Source organism: Eriocheir sinensis, chromosome 29, assembly GCF_024679095.1.
Source record: "Eriocheir sinensis breed Jianghai 21 chromosome 29, ASM2467909v1, whole genome shotgun sequence".
NCBI lineage: Eukaryota > Metazoa > Arthropoda > Malacostraca > Decapoda > Varunidae > Eriocheir > Eriocheir sinensis.
In genome coordinates, this window is record NC_066537.1 from 1,892,127 (window position 1) to 1,911,051 (window position 18,925).

The following is an 18,925-nucleotide window of genomic DNA, read 5'->3' on the forward strand; positions in this document are numbered from 1 at the left end:
CTTGAACAATCAGAGGTCATCAGAAACATAATTAAGGCTAACCCTCCAACAGCAACTCCATAGGAGTACTATCGAAGAGCTATTTTTCTCCCATTTTCGGACACTGCTATAGCACAACTCAGGCAAAGGTTTACATCTAAACACATTAGGAGTTTTTTTTATTGGGAAATCTTGTTCCCTCTCTTTCAGTTGATACTTATTTTAGGGAACTGAAGGAGCCAGTTGAATTTTATGGAAAATTTCTTGATGGAGATGCAGGTCTCGTTGAAGATGAATAGGCTATCTACGGGGGCAGAGTTATTGGAAGCGTCGTGAATCTCATGAGAGGTCAAAGCAAGTTGTTGAGACATTGGCATATGTGCCAAAAAATTGGGCACATATCCAAATTTTTCCACCTTATTGCAATTTTTTTCAACCCTATCTGTTAGCACTTCCACCAATGAGCGATCCTTTAGTGCCCTTAAATTGCTTAAAACATACCTTAGGAACGCAATGAGTGAAAGTCGTTTAAATGGACTGGCCTTACTCTGTCTATTGTGACACAAATCTTGATCATGAAGTCCTTGATGAATTTGCACGTAACAACAGACGCCTAAATTTGAGGTAAACCAGTTTCACTGTATTGTTGTTAACAGTAACTAATCTAATTCATCTAGTTAATTTTTATTTTATATTCATAAAATACCTGACCCAGTTTTCATGTATCTTGTACGTAAAAATATGTACTACAGCAGCAGCCTGTATAAACGAAGAATATACATGGTATATGAATATAACATTTTTTTTCCTTGCCAGTATATTACTTTTTTATTAGAACATGTAATTCTAAAGTAAGTAGTGTTGTTTCGAGGGTAAATTTTTGCAGTCCAAATTACAGAAATGAACAAAATTTTAAAAGTAATGTTCGCTCAAGTAACATAAAAGTAGTACTTTTAAGAATATTTAAATCTCCCAGATTTATGTTGTACTTATTTGCTACCAACAAACTTCTAAAATGTACAATGTATGTATATGTATGTATCAATGCATGTATGTATAAAAAAAATTAATAACTTTACCCTAGCGATCTAACCCGAATCCTCAAGCTGTATGGGATCCCTGCGCTTGCAATAATACTGGAAGCAGAAAATTATATATATATATATATATATATATATATATATATATATATATATATATATATATATATTAATATATATATATATATATATATATATATATATATATATATATATATATATATATATATATTGGCCACCCCCTTTTCAATTTTCTGGGTACGCCACTGCTATTGACCGAATACAGGACGTTTCGACGGAAGTACAATTCGACGGTCTGTCTTGGACGAATCGACGGTGTGGATATTTTCCAGTCGAATAATCTTGGGCGATTCGACGGTCCATTCACGTTACATAATTATTCATATACTATTTATCATTATTCAGATAGCATGTGTTTAAAATATTTTATTGTACAATAATAAAGATATAAACCAGACGTGGCTAAATTAGGATAGCTAAAATAAAATAAACATTAGGATTAACGGTATACAGGACTTTATTTGTCATTATTCAGGTAACACATGGATAAAATATTTATTGCACATTTATTAAAAGATAGCTTATATATAGCCTACACTTAAAAAATTCATTAATTTTCCATATTTTCATCTGCTGACCTAATTTGAGGATGGTGATACTGGGAGACACGGCGCAGTAACTCTTGAGGCTGTAGCTGGCCATCTTTGTACGCTTCCCATATGTCAAAAATGTTCTTCTGGTAATTCTTGTATATTTTTCTTTGGTATCTTTGCAGCTTGCCCTCTGATACTAACAAACACTGGATATCAACAAGCTTAGACTCTTCATACAAAACTGCTATCAGCTCGTACACATTAACATTCTGATATTTGCTGCATAAGATGTTTAAATTATTATGCCATCCCTCAATATCGTTATTCGTCCTAATTGCTAAGCCAAAGACTGACCAGCTATTGGGTGTCCACAAACATCCTTCTATCCAAGTGTCCTCTATGTATTCTAATAAACTATGTAGAGCGACTGTGTGACTCTCTACTAATAAATTTCTAAACTCATTGAATGTAGATCGAATCTGCTCTGCTGGTAAGAATGGAAGACACAGGATTTGTCGTAGGAACCTACTTGTGTTCTTCTTTACACGGTATGATGGTGCTAATCCTAATTCGTTTATCTTTTTCCATACTGCCTGGGTCCAATGAAAGCAGCATCCAGTAAGGGTGACATCGGGTTTTACATTCTGGAAGGCTCCCCACACAGCAGACTCGAAATCCATTACAACTCTCTTCACTGAATTATTGGCAACTCTTTCCATTATGTAATTCAAAATCTTTATGTAATCCTCTTTACTTCTGCGTGACATCAAGACATATACAAGAGGCACCTGCTTCATGTTGTCACCTTGCCGTATGAAACTGTGGATGCTCCACAACTGCTGGAATGGTCGCTGGACTGCCTTGAAAGTTGCATCCACATACCATGTCTTTGCCTTTGAAAGAAGTGAAAGAAGCAGGGCAGTGAACATGATCACATGGCGGGCAGATCCTACTACCATGTCATGCTGCACAAAATTGTCTGGTACGTAGTTCTTCTGTTACCCAAGTGAAATTCAGATCCTTCGGCTGTTTTGGTCTCCTTGCCTGGCGTAGACGATTGGTGGTGCGGACAATAGAGGACATCTTTGGCATGCTGGACACAGGAGCATCAGCTGGTAGGTGTTTGTGTACTGCTTCTTTAGTAAGGGTCGATCCTGAGGCGAATGGGCGCTCTTTTCCTTGTTGTCGCACATAGGCCTTGATGTTGGCAGCAGGCAGGGCACAGTCTCTTGGAGAACATCTATGAGGATGAGGCCCTCTCTTGAAAGTTTCGCCATGCTGGGTGATAGAAGCAAGGCAGTACACAGACTTGTTGCGGACAGTACACCTCCAACGTTGGTCACCTTTCTTATTAACCTTGCCATCCTTGTTATAAGAGTAACCACGACTTAAAAGGATGTCTCCTCCGCGCTTTGATCCTCCAACTACGATAGTAAACTCCGCTTCATCAGATTCTGGTAGTATCTCATCTGGAATAGGAGTAGTAGGTTCCAGGTTTGACTCTTCATGCAAGGATGGGTGAATGAATGACATTACTGGGTGGTCTTCGATATCATTTACATCAGGAGAAGTAGGACGAAGTTCCATCGATGTTGGTGATGCTGTTGGAGGTGGGGAGGAAGGAAAAGAGTTGGCATCTGGTGAAAACTCTGCATTCAGATATGATGGTATGGAGGATAAGTGGGTTATTGGTAGGGAACCTGAGAGTGACTCTGAGTCAGAACCAGAGGAGTCATACATTGATGAGACAAGTCGAGGTAGTGATGCAACAGGTGTGCTGGTAGAGGGAAGTGTAACTGGTGCTGGTGTTTCTGGTTGTGTTAGTGGGGTGGTAGTTTCTGATAGTATTAGTGAAGTGGTAGCTGATGTTTCTGGTTGTGTTATTGAAGTGTTAGCTGGTGTTTCTGGTTGTGTTATTGAAGTGGTAGTGGGTGTTTCTGGTTGTAATAGTGAAGCGGTGGCGGGTGTTATTGGTTGTGATAGTGAAGTGGTAGTGGGTACATCGGAGATATCACCACATCCTGTGCAAGTCCACTGTATGTCGATCTTTGACTGCACGGCTTGTCTGTATTCCTCCTGGGAAATGCCAGTGTGGCAGGTCCGATGCTGCCACTGTTCACACACATCACACTGGAGGGCTTGCTGCTTAGGTCGAACTTCTCTTCGGCAGGTGATGCATGGGTAAGGAACAACCCTTCAAGCAATACAAGAACGCTACTTAAAAAATGCAAAGTAATGGAAGGAGATAAAAACACAAGATCAAAAGTTGCCAATCACTTGATGTTGCCGAAAGCGAAAGATATATGATACCTGTCCATGTGCAGCTTCCTCGTGATCATCCTTGATACCGTAATTATGTCAAACGAGTAGTAGCTCTGTAGCGTCCAGTATGGTAACTTCAGTAAGCAAGTGTTAATTTCTAATTTCGTTAAAATCTTCCCTCACAATAATACTATAAAGTTAATGAAATACCAGAATTTAGGTGATTTGAGAGCTGGAATAGGGAGAGACGTCAGTGTGTACACCCTCTTTAGCCAGCTTGGAGAGTGAGACTGAGACAGACAATAATCATAATTAAGGGTCTGAACCCACTACAAGGTATAGGAAACCTGAATCATGAACCTGAACCGTATTGATTTGAACAAAGTATTGAATGATGAATAGTTTCATTTTTGCGCCTGAGTGAGACGTACACACAGTATTGTTATGCCGGACGTGTTACTTGGGTTCCGTGTCGCCGTCAGGAGACTCCGTGGGAGGGAGATATGTAAACACTTCGCACAGCTTCTGTAGTTTAATATTCTTCCTTAGTAGTACACTTCACTTTGACTCTTCACTTACCACTAGCTTACTATGACTGGGACTGGGACTCTCTCGCCCTCTTTTCCTGTATATATCCAGAACAGTACAGTCTAGAATGTTACAGTGTATTTTAGATCATACAAGAAAATGTAGCAAAAATATGTGCGAGTTGGCAACACTTCCCGCCTGGCGCCTGGCCGCGCCCCGCGGGGCGCGGACGGCTCGCCTTGCTCCCCGCCCCCTTGCTCGTTTCCCCGGGAGCCTTCTAGAGGCCTATGGTCGCCGGGGGAAGCTTCCAGCACAACAGTATACTGTTTCTGATTCACGAATCAGAAACATATGTTATACGTCATATTTTAAACATACGTTATATGTCATATTTTATTATGATAGTATTTTGTTAGGTGATTATAATATTATGTTATGTGGACGATTCGACGGAAAATTCCGGGGCGTTTCGACGGGGACGTGATTTTGGGCGGATCGACGATGTCGTCGAATTGCACCGCCGTCGAATCGTCCTGTTACCCTATTGAATAACCTCTGACAGTCCTCCAACAGACACTGGAGCACCAGACTAACGGCTGACCTCAGACAGTTAACCCTCGGACGATACAGACACTCCCCCGCCCAGCACTGGCGGATCGACCTACTTCTCCAGTCGTCCCCTCGACACAGCCATCACCCGCCTGAGGATTGACCACACCCGCCTCAACGCCCACCTGCACAGACTGAACATAGTCCAGGACCCACACTGCCCATGGTGCCCCACACAACCCGACACACCAAAACACCTCTTCCTCCGCTGCCCAAGATTCCACTCCCTCCCCACCAACCTCAAGGCATCCCTAACCAGACTCCGCATTCACAGGCCAACCCTATATAAAAGACCTGCTGGGCAGTGACACCCTCAGCCCCAACACAGCCTTCCAATCCCTCATGTGTACGCAAACCTTCCTGCAGAAGTCGGATCAACTCGACAGGATCTAACCCCACTCTGGTGACAGAATGACAAACAAAAAACCTGATACCAACTACCACTGAAGGGGCTCTAGAGACTGTGGCCCCACACTGAAATCTCTCGATCAGTACCAAGGAGACTATAGAACCGTATATATAGTCTCTTTGATCAGTACCCTCTGAGCGCTGCCGCCTCTCAAGGTCGTCAGCAGCCCGCCGTGACATGCTTACATAACAGGCTACTTGGGTTATTACTGAGTGCATATATACTGAGTCAGTGGCTGATCTTGTCACTTAAATTCCCTCCCCTGCACACTCGGCTCCCCCGTCCTCCCAACAGCCAACACAAGTATGCGTGTTATGCATGCCTGTACAGGTTCCCTGCGCATTATTAATCCAGATCCAAATCCAGATCCAGATCGTAAGGATAATAATAATCTCCTGTCACCTTCTTACGGCACATTCCATCCAACGGCTAGTGACCAAATTATAGTAAAGTATAAGGGCGTAATGGGGGGTTGGCGACACCTGCTGATGTAGAAACAAACTGTCTCTTATTTATTTTCCCAGAGCTCGCTGGCTGCTGGCTCCCAGCTGTCTGTTAGGGGAAGGTGTGCAGGTCTGACACAAGTGTGCTCAGTTTCAGTATACGACCCATGGCTGTGAAACAAATACAAAAGAGATCGAGCGTGTGCTTGCGTTTGAAAAGGGCGGCGGAAACAGGGCCAATATTGGCCTCCAAATCTTAGGTTGTCAGGACTCTAGCTATCAAGGAACTCTAGCACGGTCTTCTATATAGAAGGCCGTGACTCTAGGCGGCACTTGTTGCCAGTTGTTGGTGTACAGGTGTAGACACAATTTCCCAAAGCTCGATCAGTGGCTGCTGGCTGTTAGGGGAAAGTGTGCAGGTCTGACAAAAATTAAGTGTGCTCAGTTTCAGTGGACGACCCGTATGGCTGTGGAGCAGAAATACAAGAGAGTGTGCAAGTGTTTGAAAAGCGCGGCGAATAACCGGGCCAATAATGGCCTCCACACCCTGGGTTGTTGGTACTCTCTCTATCACGGAACTCTACTGAACCCGTTGCGATGTGTGAATAAAGCAAGGCCAGGACCAGTCTGACACCGGCAAGGAAGGTCGACTGCGTTGGAACAATGTCTGTGATATTAGCACACCGGAACGTTCTCAAGGCAAGTCAGCACGGCGGCGCCTCAGAGGAGGGTGCGGGTGTCGCGGCGCGGCGAGTGTTGGCTGTGTGTGTGTGTGTGTGTGTGTGTGTCGCCACTCGGCGGTGACAACGCTGTTCCTCCTTCCCTGACCACCTCACCGCAATGAAATTAATCTCTTGCAAAAAGCAACAGACAGAGACTACGTAACAGTATTATTTCGGCAGAGTCATCCTCATTTAAGACATGTCTTGCCTCTCAGAGCGTAGGTCTTGTCACTTTTGAATCTTTTGCAAATTGTTACTAAAAAACTTAGGGATATATATCCGCTTACCACATTGTGGCAGCGGTCCAGGTCAGGATATGTTCAACTAGGTTAGATTAAGTATAGTTTGGGGGAATATGGAGATGTAGACACAAACAGTCATTTTGACAGTGATCCACAAATTCCACATACATACTCACGCAACGCAAAAAGTCGGCGTACTCGTAACACACACAACTCACAACACCAAACATATCACACTGATGCATACAAGCACTCATACTTTCCACGCACCATACATGACTGGAGCAGCCTCCCTCTACAGATTTTATGCTGCGGTTCAATAGACTCATTCAGAAAACAAATACATACTCCCTCGCCACCACAACACACCAACACTAACAATTACACTTGATTCACTGCCCTCCTCTGCACACTCGGCTGTTCCTTACTCCATGCAACCAATCCAAATATATGTGTTATGAACTTATACTGGTGCCCTGTGGATTACATATCAAGATCAAGATGAGGGTAGCCTTCTCTGCTGTCATTGGCAACAATCTTACCGTTAACCGGGGTGACTTCGGACACAGGGTGACTTCAGACAAAAAGTGGATAAGATGTTGACTAGTCAATAACTCGTAGCCAGTTGCAACAAGCTAGATGTCAGAATTTGTCTTTTGCCTTATAGTTTTTGAATAACAATGTTGTTGTCTTGAGACATATTTCTGTTTTGAAAACAAGCACAATATGTGTTTTTGAGATTTAGTAAAATTTACCCACCGTGGAAACCTTCTGGCAGGAACGATCTGTATTACACACAACATCAAAACTAGAGAAAACAATCAGAAACATGCTTAACTAGAAGAGTTAGAATGATTCAGGGGTGCTTAACATATCCTACACACCTGTAAATGTCACTTGAATGGAGGCATGTCAAAAAATGGCTCAAAATGGGGTGACTTCGAACACCTAAATATAACTACATATTGTGGGGTGACTAAGGCGGGGTTCCTACTATTCTGTTTTCACGGATCCGTCGACCGTCAGTGACGTCACCAATGGAGCCAGGACCCCATGCAGAGCCCATCCAGAGATGAACTCAAGTTAACTTTTGGGTCCGTAACGGCGGTGGTGGTGCCAGTCCAGTGATGTTGAATATTCTACACATCATGAAAATATGAAATAGAAGTACTTAGCTACAAAATAACATATACAAGAATAAATTTCTAGTGAAATACATCATGTTAAAATATGATAAATGAGATGTAAAATAATGTGCACTTCAAAGAGCCCTGACACACTTGAATGTTGCCCTACCATTATAAAAACTTCTTGTGGTGATTATGTAATCATTAAGCTTCCAAAAAAAAACCTATAACTGTGCTCTACATCTTAGTTTTTTTGTAATAACATTTTTTTTCAAAATTATTGACCATTTCTTACTTCCCTGCTACTATTGAACTGAAATATGGTAACTTCTTTCCCAAGATTTTTGCCATTTTTTTTTCCCGGTTCAACAGTGTCCGAAGTAACCCCCAGAATGTGTTAACAGACTCAGATACGTAAACCCAATGAAATATAGCCACTGTCCTAAGTCCCCCCAGACATGGGGTGACTTCGGACACCCATATTTTTTCACTTAGCACAAAAACTATTAAGTTTTGTGAAAATGTTGAACCATTTGATGATAGCCCTTAACAATACAGAGTAAATGCACACTCAGCATAGATCCTAGGCCTAGAAACAAAAATTTCATAAGCAAAAAACCTTGAAAACTGTCCGAAGTCACCCGGTTTACGGTACATGTTTTTTACCTGGTGAGGCCACCACTGATCCAAGTTTCAACCAGTTAAGACAGGAAATAGAATGGGGGTGATCCACAGCATGGTGACATATGCCAGCCAAGTGTGCAAGTTGACAGGCTGGTAGAGTGCATCATCAATTTAAGATATTTGGTAAAATTCTAGTGTTTGCCCATACTCCCCCCTCTCCCCCAAAACAAGCTTGGGGACCTGTGGGAATGTGGGGTTTCAGGTGGGGGACATGAAATCCATCGCAATCGCATATAATTTTAGTTTTGGTGGGAAGAAAATACCTTAGATCTAGGGAAAGTCCCTACATTTAGGGATTTTCTCCTCCCACTTCCACTAAAGTAGGTAAGTGTTTGTGACGAATTTAGTGTTCCCCATATGGAAACCACGCATTCCCACTGGAACCCAAGCTTGTTTTGGGAGAGAAGCGTAGTGAACCCACCAAACGATGCTCACCTCACCGGTCTGGCGTGGCAGTGGCGGCCAACTGCTGTCACATAAACCGCTTTCACCACACTCACGCCCTCTCACTAGCACCCATTTGGGTAGCGTGTCACTTCATCGCAAGGTTTCTGTCCTGTTAGAAGAGTCTGTGGCACCAAACACGGTGTAGTATCTTCATTGTTTATCAATGACACAAAGTAAAACCACTGGCTACCCGTGATCCGTCCAGTGCTGCGCCCTAGAGGCTACTGCGGGTTCTGGCACTAAGTACAGGCTCCCAAACCTCCAGCCTGAGCTGTTAGAACACATGAATCCTGACTAACCTGCTTTTGAACTAACCACCAACAACCAAACACCCTAACACTCCACGTATGTACCTACACTGAGCATCGCTATTGGTTGAATACAATTTAGACGTGTCATCGGCAAAGAAGATTATTGGCTACTTGAGAATAACAAACCAACTAACAAACATTAGATAATAATTAAGAACCTTAATTTGAATTGGAAAAATGGTGTCCCTCATTTGTTCCTCACACGAGTGAGGCTGAGACTGAGTGCCTGAATGGATATCTCGGCGATATGGATATAATCTCTCTCTCTCTCTCTCTCTCTCTCTCTCTCCACTGAATGAAGTGAATATTTATTTTTCGATAGAAACCTATGTCTTGTTTGATTTACATTGTTTTTGATATACGAGACCTCTTCAAGGACACAATACTCGCTTAAATCGAGTTACCTGTATATATATATATATATATATATATATATATATATATATATATATATATATATATACAGTCATCCCTCAGATAGTACGGTTTTCAATAGTACAGTTTCGGTTTTATACGGATTGTCATGGAAGATTTTTTTGGGGATTTTTAAGTTTCCCGCTTGTCGCACCAAGTAGCCCTGGCGTGAGTGGCAACACTGTTCTACCAAAACACTTGCTGAAAGCATGCCAAAGCATTCGAGAAAGGTGTTCACCTTGCAGAAGAATTCAGATTTAGGAAAAATTACGTTTTGGGATGAGTTACGTTGCTGTAGGGAGAGCATACCACGTGAATGAGAGCAGTGTTCGCAAGACCAAGACCATCTTGGTCTTGGTTCGGGAGGTAGTTGTCCCTTTCGGTCCTAACTACAGCCTTTGAAATGGCTGACTCCCTCTTGCCGCAGTAACTGCCAGTGCTCTATGAGCGCTGCAAAAGTGGAGATAAAGGCCGTCCTTTTACTAAGCTTCGTCGTTGCTATGGTAACAGCGTCTAGCTCGCAGCAAAATGGCGTATGCTGATCTTCCTGGCGACGTTTAACATGCATTACTAGCTGTCCTGGCTGACGAACTCCTTACAACAGATGAAAAGGAAGCTGCAGTGGTTATGGTGGCACACAGAGGTGAAATGCAATGGAAACACTTATATGTGTTTGTTTGGGCCGCCATATTTGCTGATGACGTCATCGCAGCACGAGGCTCTCCATCTCTCAAAGCCGGGAGCCAGCGGACATGCTGAGTTGGCAACTCGTGCTGCTGCGTCACGCGTTTGAGAGCACTCGGGACGTTCTGAGAGTCCCAATTCCCTCTCTCAAATGCAGCCCAGATGTGTTTCTAAGGGGGGCACTAATTTTATACGGATTTTCGAATAGTACGGGGATCCTGGGTCCCTAACCCCCGTACTATTTGAGGGACGACTGTGTATATATATATATATATATATATATATATATATATATATATATATATATATATATATATATATATATATATATATATATATATATATATACAGGTAACTCTCGATTTACGCGTGTTTGGTTTACGCGTTTTTGAAATAACGCGGGGTCCAAAATCCAAATAAATGTTTAATTTAGGCGTTTTTTTCACTTATACGCGATATTTAATGGAGTGGCCACCAGATGTCTCATGCAACTGGGCTCACATGGCCACACAGCTGAGCTCAGTTCTTCCCGCGCGCTACTTCAACAACAATACAGTACCCACGCTGCCACGCTACTCAACAATAGGGGTGGGCAGGTACCAGTACCGGTACCGGTACTAACGGTACCAGCAATACAGTACAGTACTGGTACCAGACTGCTCGGTACCGGTACCAATACTAGCCAGCCCCTCATGGTGTCCCTCATTTCTTCCTCACACGAGAGAGGCTGAGAATGAGTGCCCGAGTGGATATCTCGGTTCTGGTGACACGCGGCATGCAGCTGTTTGTTGTGTGGGTGTGGTTGTGTGGTTTGTAAACAATGCAAATGGCGGCCGAGTTGGGATTGTGTGAAATAGCTCCTCGTACAAGACTCATGATGCACAGTTTCTGATATCATATTCACCCCACTATTCTCACTAATATTAATAATTAATAATGAACACATGGACATTTTTTTCCAATATGATTTTTTATGTAGCTTGTACTGCTCCTTAGTCATACAATCTTAAGCCACCTGTGACATCAGTATCAAGATCATACTAATGGCGCCCGACGGAAAAACGGGATAACAGCAAGGCATGGACGCTCTTCCACTGATTTAATCTTTGTATAGTAGTTATTAGATCGCCCTGTATTCTATGGTAACATATTATAGGACAGCTATGGAGTATGAAGGATTATAAACAATAATAAAGGTAAGTTTGCCGTTGTTATTGGATAAGACGAGAAACAGACCCTTAAAAACATCCCAAAGAAGAAAAAAATCACTAAAAATTTGTACATTCAGCGTATAATGCGCAGGGCTAAACTTTCAGGCATTTTTTATGTGAAAAAATGTGCGCTATACGCCGAAAATTTCGGTATTTATTTTTCGTCAGAAACCTACCTCTTGTTTGATTTACATTGTTTTTTAACTACGCGACCTCTTCAAGAACACAACACTCGCGTAAATCGAGAGTTACCTGTATATGTATGTATATATATATATATATATATATATATATATATATATATATATATATATATTTATATATATATATATATTATATATATATATATATATATATATATATATATATATATATATATATATATATATATATATATATATATATATATATATATATATATATATATATATATATATATATATATATATATATATATATATATATATATATATATATATATATATATATATATATAATCAGCCACAGATACATCCTTCGGGAAGCAGAGTCTTATAATAAATAACAGCGCCAGCACGGAGTAGAACATCTTTTTATTCTTGCAACATTTCGGAGAGACTTACTCCATCATCAGGCATAACTATGATAAGTTAAGAACGAGAAAACATGTAAAAATTGTGTAAAATATGCTGGTAAAATCTAAAACTAAGAAAAGACTAAAAAGTGTACATAAAATAAATTAAACACCTAATAAAACACACACACACAAAAAAAGTAAAACACTAAAAAATACTAAAAATAACACACTAAAAATAAAAATTACATAAAACAACTATATAGAGTGGTGTACCTTAAAAACATAGGAGCTGGCACGACGAATCCGTTTTTGTTAGGGATGGTCTCTTTTGAGATGTTAACAGAGACTCAATTATAAGGAGGTCCATTGCGTGTTGTGTCCGTGCCAAGATGGAAAATGAGTCTGGCCGTATGGGGTGGTCGCTTTCGTGAGAATGATTCCGAATCGCGCTAAAACTAGGATTCATAAGCTGTTGCTTAGTCCTGACAGACTTCCCTATATGTTAGAAGATTCGGACCTTTAGTTGGCGCTTTGTTTTGCCAATGTACACTGCCTTACAGCAGTGACACGTATACTTATATACAACTGAGGATTGCCACTCGGTAGGGACCGAATCTTTGAACTTAAAGAAGCTGCCTATGGGTCGATTTGATTTAAATATAACTCTGACGTTGACTTGTGGGTAAAATTCACGAGCAAGCTTACCCAACTGTTTTTTTTATAGAAAAGCTACTTTTCCCCGCAAATGGCAAAGTGAAGTAAACTGTGGCTTTTTTTTATGGTTATGATGGTATTTCCAGGAGTCAGTAGTTTTTTTAGTCTTTTATTAGTTTTATATTTTACCAACATATTTTACACAATTTTTACATGTTTTCTCGTTCTTAACTTATCTTAGTTATGCCTGATGATGGAGTAAGTCTCTCCGAAACATTGCAAGAATAAAAAGATGTTCTACTCCATGCTGGCGCTGTTATTATATATATATATATATATATATATATATATATTTATATATATATATATATATATATATATATATATATATATATATATATACGTATATATATATATATATATATATATATATATATATATATATATATATAAGTTTATATATATATATATATATATATATATATATATATATATATATATATATATATATATATATATATATATATATATATATATATATATTTACTCTTGCCCATTTTCAGTGTGTAACAATTCTTTTTAATGAGCTCCATTTCCCATTTTTTACTCCATTTAAGTATCTCATTTAAATCTTTAGGCACTTTATTACAATCATCCTCATCTCTTATTTTTCTAAGCAGTTTATGTGTGTGTGTGTGTGTGTGTGTGTGTGTGTTTACCTAGTTGTGACATACGGGAAAAGAGCTACGCTCATGCTGTCCCGTCTCCATATCCTCTCTTATCCAACTTTTCCTTAAAATCATGAATGTTTCTTGCACAAACCACCTCCTCCTCCAGTCCATTCCACAGCTCAATGCTTCTGTTCGGGAAGCTAAAATTTTTCATATCTCACCTACACGCGGTCGCCCTCAACTTCTTTCCATGTCCTCTCGTTTCTCTCTTGTTCCACACACACAGGTCCTCTCTGTCCAGATTCTCCATCCTGCTCGCCACCCTGTACACCGCTATCAGGTCTCCTCTTTCTCTTCTTCTCTCCAGGGTTGTGAGCCCCATGCTATTGAGTCTCTCCTCGTAAGTCCGATCCCTAAGTTCTGGTACCATCTTAGTTGCCATTCTCTGTACTCTTTCCAGCTTTCTTATATTCTTCTTTTCATGAGGAGACCAGACCACTGCTGCATACTCCAACCTTGGCCTTATCATTGTAACTATTATTTTCTTCATCATCTCCTCGTCCAAATACACAAATGCCGTCCTTATGTTCTTCAGCAAATTCATAGCTTGTCCCGTTATCCTGTTGATGTGTTTGTCCGGTGACATGTTCTCTGAGATAGTCACTCCCAAATCTTTTTCTTCCATTCCTCTGCATATTATCTCACTTCCCATCTTATAATCATATTCACATCTTCTACCACTCCTACCAAACTCTATTTTTTTACATTTCCCAATGTTGAACTCCATCTGCCATGTACCACTCCACTCCCATATTTTGTCCAGGTCCCTCTGCAATGCCTCACAGTCCTTCACATCATTGACTTGTCTCAATAGCTTTGCATCATCTGCAAACAAACTCACATAGCTGGTCATTCCGTCCACCATATCATTTATATAAACAGCAAACATTATTGGCACCAGCACTGAACCTTGTGGGACCCCACTCATCACTGGGCACCAGTTGGAAACCCTGTCCCTGATTATTGTCCTCATTTCCCTGTTAGTTAGGAAGTCCTCCAGCCACTTAATAAGTCCATCACCCACTCCACCCCTATTTTTAATTTTCCAAATTAGTCTTCTGTGTGGTACTTTGTCGAATGCCTTTTTCAAATCCAGGTACACTCCATCCCCCCAGCCTTCTCTCTCTTGTATTAAATCTGTCACCCTTGAGCAGTAACATAACAAGTTGGTGACACAAGATCTCCCTCTCCTGAATCCAAACTGGCAATCTGAGATAATTCTCTCACTTTCTAAAAAATCCGACCACCTGTTTTTAACCAGCCTCTCACATATCTTCGCAACCACACTAGTGAGTGACACCGGTCTGTAATTTAATGGGTCCTCTCTCTTTCTTCCCTTAAAAATTGGTACTGTGTTTGCTCCCTTCCAATCCTGTGGTACCCTTCCTTCCCTCAGGGAGGTGCTCATTATGGAGTGCAGTTTCTCTGCAAGTTGCTCACTACATTCTTTCAGGATCCACCCTGATACTCCATCCGGCCCTGTCGCCTTTCTTACATCCAGCTTGTTCAAGCTTTCCTTGACCTGCACCGTTAACTGTATCTCCTGCATAACCCTTCCTCTTTCCTGGCCCGGTGGTTGTACAAATTTGTCTTCCCTTGTAAAAACTCTATGAAAGCTGTTGTTCATCACTTCTGCCATCTCTGCTGGGTCTTCATATGTAGTTCCATCCATTTTCAGTTTATCAAGTGTTTCTCTATTCTTTAATTTGCCGTTCACATGTCTATAAAATAATTTAGGTTGGTCTTTGCACTTGTCTATTATATCTTTTTCATGTTTCCGTTTTTCTTCTCTTCTAATCTTTGTATATTCATTCCTTGCTTGTTTGAAATTGCTCCACGCGTTGATTCTTCTTCGTCTCCTCCATCCCTTCCAGGCTTCCTCCTTTCTTTTTCTAGCTGCCTCGCATCTTTTGTTAAACCACTCCTTTTTACCAGCATCCTTTTTGGTTACCTTTGGGACATATCTATTCTCGGCTTCTTTGTACAGCTTGAAAAACTCCTCCCACTTGTCTTGTGTACTCCTGGCTTTGTACAGCCCACTCCAATTTGCATTTTCAAAAAAGTTCTCATATTAACAAAGTCTGCCTTAGAGTAGTTACTTCTCCCTATTTTGTGATCCTCTTTTCGGTCAATCCTTCTCTTTTCTTTTACTTCAAATTCCACAATCGCATGGCCACTCTTTGCTATTGGGCAATCTATTTTAATATTTTCTATTACTTCCGGTTCCTTGCTAAAAACCAGGTCTAATCTTGATGCCTCTCCTTCTTTCCTGAATCTAGTATGTTCCTTAATCCATTGCGTCAGCACATGTTCCATTGCCAGTTGCAGGAGTCTTCCTCCCCACGACTCTTCTGTTCCCTGCGTCTGCCAATCCTCCCATTCCACCTCCTTGCAATTAAAATCACCCATCAAAATTATTCTCTCACTCTCTCTTAACACTCCATCCAGGCAACTCACTGTGTCTTGTATCATTTGTTCATATTCTCGGGCCTTCCATGCATTGGTTCTTGGTGGCACATACCCTACTACATACTGCCTCCTTCTTCCTTCAGCACCCACAGTTTTCACCTTCAGTACCTCTGCCAAGCCTTCACCCTCAATCACCTCCTCCACCCTAATGCCTTTCCTTACCATCAACATCACACCTCCTCCCTGTTTTCTCTTTCTGTCTCTCCTCCATATATTGTATGCACCTTCTCCAATCCCCACCACCTCAGTTGGGTCACACAACTTGGTTTCCGTCAGCCCCACAATATCAGGTTCTCTGTCTCTTAAATAGTCATTAAACTCTATCCACGATGACACTATTCCATTAATATTCGTATAAGACTCTTTCCATCATTCCTCCTTTTCTGTTAGATTTTTTCTCTCCTTCCTCTCGTCACCATGAACCACTTCCTCACTTTCATATCCATTACTCTCCAAAAAAACTCCGTCTTTTCTTCTTCCGATCTCTTCTCATTTAAATCACGAACCTCACCTTTGAGTTCGTTCAACTTGTCTCTCTCTTGTTCATTCAGATCTTTCCTCAGCCACATCATTTTTGTGTTTTCTTCTACCGCTAGCTTCCAAGCTCCTGCCAGGGCCTCTTCTGCTTTGCTCTGTGCCTTGAATCGAATCCTAATTGGTCTATCTTTTTCTCCATTGTATTTGCCAATCCTATGACAGTTATCGTCATCTTTTTCTCCATTGTATTTGCCAATCCTATGACAGTTATCTATTTCTTTCACCAGGTCACTTCCCTCTTCTTGTACCCTCTGTACGATCTTCCTCACTACATCTTTCAAGTTGTTTTCCCTCTCCGATATGTTTGGGGTCTTCTCCTCCTTGACACCGAACACAATGACGCTCTTCTTTTTCTCCTCCGTGCCTTTTACCAGTGCCTCATTTTCTTTGATTACCTTCACCACCTTCTCAGCCATCCTCTCCTCCAACTGCTCCTCCACAGTCTCCTTCAAGCTCTGTACACTCCCACTCTGCACCATCTCTCCATCATTATCAACTTTCTGTTCCAAATTCTTAACTCTTTGATCCACTTCCACTTTTTCATCCCTTCGCTTCTCCTCCCACTTCTCCTCCACAATCTCCTTAAAGTTTTGTACACTCACTCTGCATCATCTGTGTGTGTGAGAGAGAGAGAGAGAGAGAGAGAGAGAGAGAGAGAGAGAGAGAGAGAGAGAGAGAGAGAGAGAGAGAGAGAGAGAGAGAGAGAGAGAGAGAGAGAGAGAGAGAAATGTGCACTCTCTACCTCTCTCTCCCTCCCCCCCCTCTCTCTCTCTCTCTCTTTGTCTTCCTTCATATCCCTTCGTGTGTGTATGTGTGTGTGTGTGTGTGTGTGTGTGTGTGAGAGAGAGAAAGAGAGAGACATATGCACGCTCTCTCCCTCTCTCTCTCTCATTTCCTTCGTATCGGTGAGGTGTCAATTAGTTCGTAACCACGCTATCCACCATTTATGTTAACGTCTTTTAAGCGTTAGTTTTTGACGTGGCGTGTGTTAAGTGTTATAGTTAATGTTTAAGGCGCGAACTGTTATCTCACGTCAGGTCCGGTGTACCGTTGCCTGCGTTCTCCAGTTGATTGAAGTGGTTGAGACAACACAATAACCTTTTAGTTAAGTGATGTGTGGCCGAGCAGTAGCCGTTATAAGTTCACTTTAGTTCACTTTAGTTCTCTCTCTCACAGGGCAATACCAAGACAAAATGTAATTTTAACTATATTAACAGTTGTACTACATAAGGTTTACAGTTTACGTGAGCGAGTCGCACGCACACCAGAGCCAGCCACACCAAGGTGCCCGAGGCCGGCGAGCACCACTCGCCCGCCCGCTGCCCGCTGTCTTCTCTCGTCTTCTCCCCTGTCTTCGCGTTGCTCGCTCGTTTTATTTGTTTGTTAGATCGTCTGGAAGGGTGTGGGTTCCGGTTGATGACTGTTGATGAAAGTCATCATTTGCTGATCCTAGTGTCAGTTCATCACAGCTTCCCACGGCCAAAACCACGACGTGTTGTTAAACATCCTGTTGTGCAACACCGACCGGGTGACGCCACACGTACAGTCATACATACACATATACATTATAATATACACATTACATTAGTTCGTTCGGAAGGGTGTGGGCTCCGGTCGATGACTGTTGATGAAAGTCATCATTTAGGGTAGGTGGTGGCCGAAGTGATAGTGTACTGGACCCACATTCGCCGCGTGATGGACGACGCGGGTTCGCATCCTCACGCTACCACTCGGATTTTTCAGTCACCGCCGAGTGGCTTAAAACTACCCACATGCTGTCCTGAAGACCACCCATCAACCCGGACTCTAGAGGAAGCTGTCCAAGCGAATCAAGAACGAGTTCCGGGGGGCAGCATGAGCCAATGCAAGATGGCGCCACTATAAACACTCGCCTGCGCCAGAACGGGCTGGGCCGACCATCAGGCCCCACCGGGAAGATGCCTACCGGCGCAATAGGCAACAACGTAAAAAAAAAAAAAAAAAAAAAAAAAAAAAATTTGCTGATCCTACTGTCAGTTCATCACAGCTCCCCACGGCCAAAAGCACGACGTGTTGTTAGATATCCTGTTGTGTGACACTGACCGGGTGTCGCCACACGTACAGTCATACATTCACATGTACATTATAATATACACATTACAAGAACTGAGCTCAGCTGTGTGGCCGCGGCGCCGTGTGAGTCCAGTTGCGTGAGACATCTGGTGGCCACTCCATAAAATATCGTGTATAAGTGAAAAAAACATGTGAATTAA

The 18,925-nt window shown here is 41.7% G+C and overlaps 1 protein-coding gene across 1 annotated transcript in view; it reads left to right on the plus strand.

Moving 5' to 3' along the window:
- Positions 1-6,419: 6,419 nt before the first annotated feature.
- The window catches only part of LOC127004769 (methylmalonyl-CoA mutase, mitochondrial-like), a gene marked incomplete at its 3' end in the record, with an annotated part of 88,414 nt that continues 75,908 nt past the window's right edge, over positions 6,420-18,925 (plus strand). The window contains 1 exon segment of the mRNA XM_050872878.1: positions 6,420-6,583. Coding sequence (XP_050728835.1) covers positions 6,548-6,583 — 36 coding nt within the window.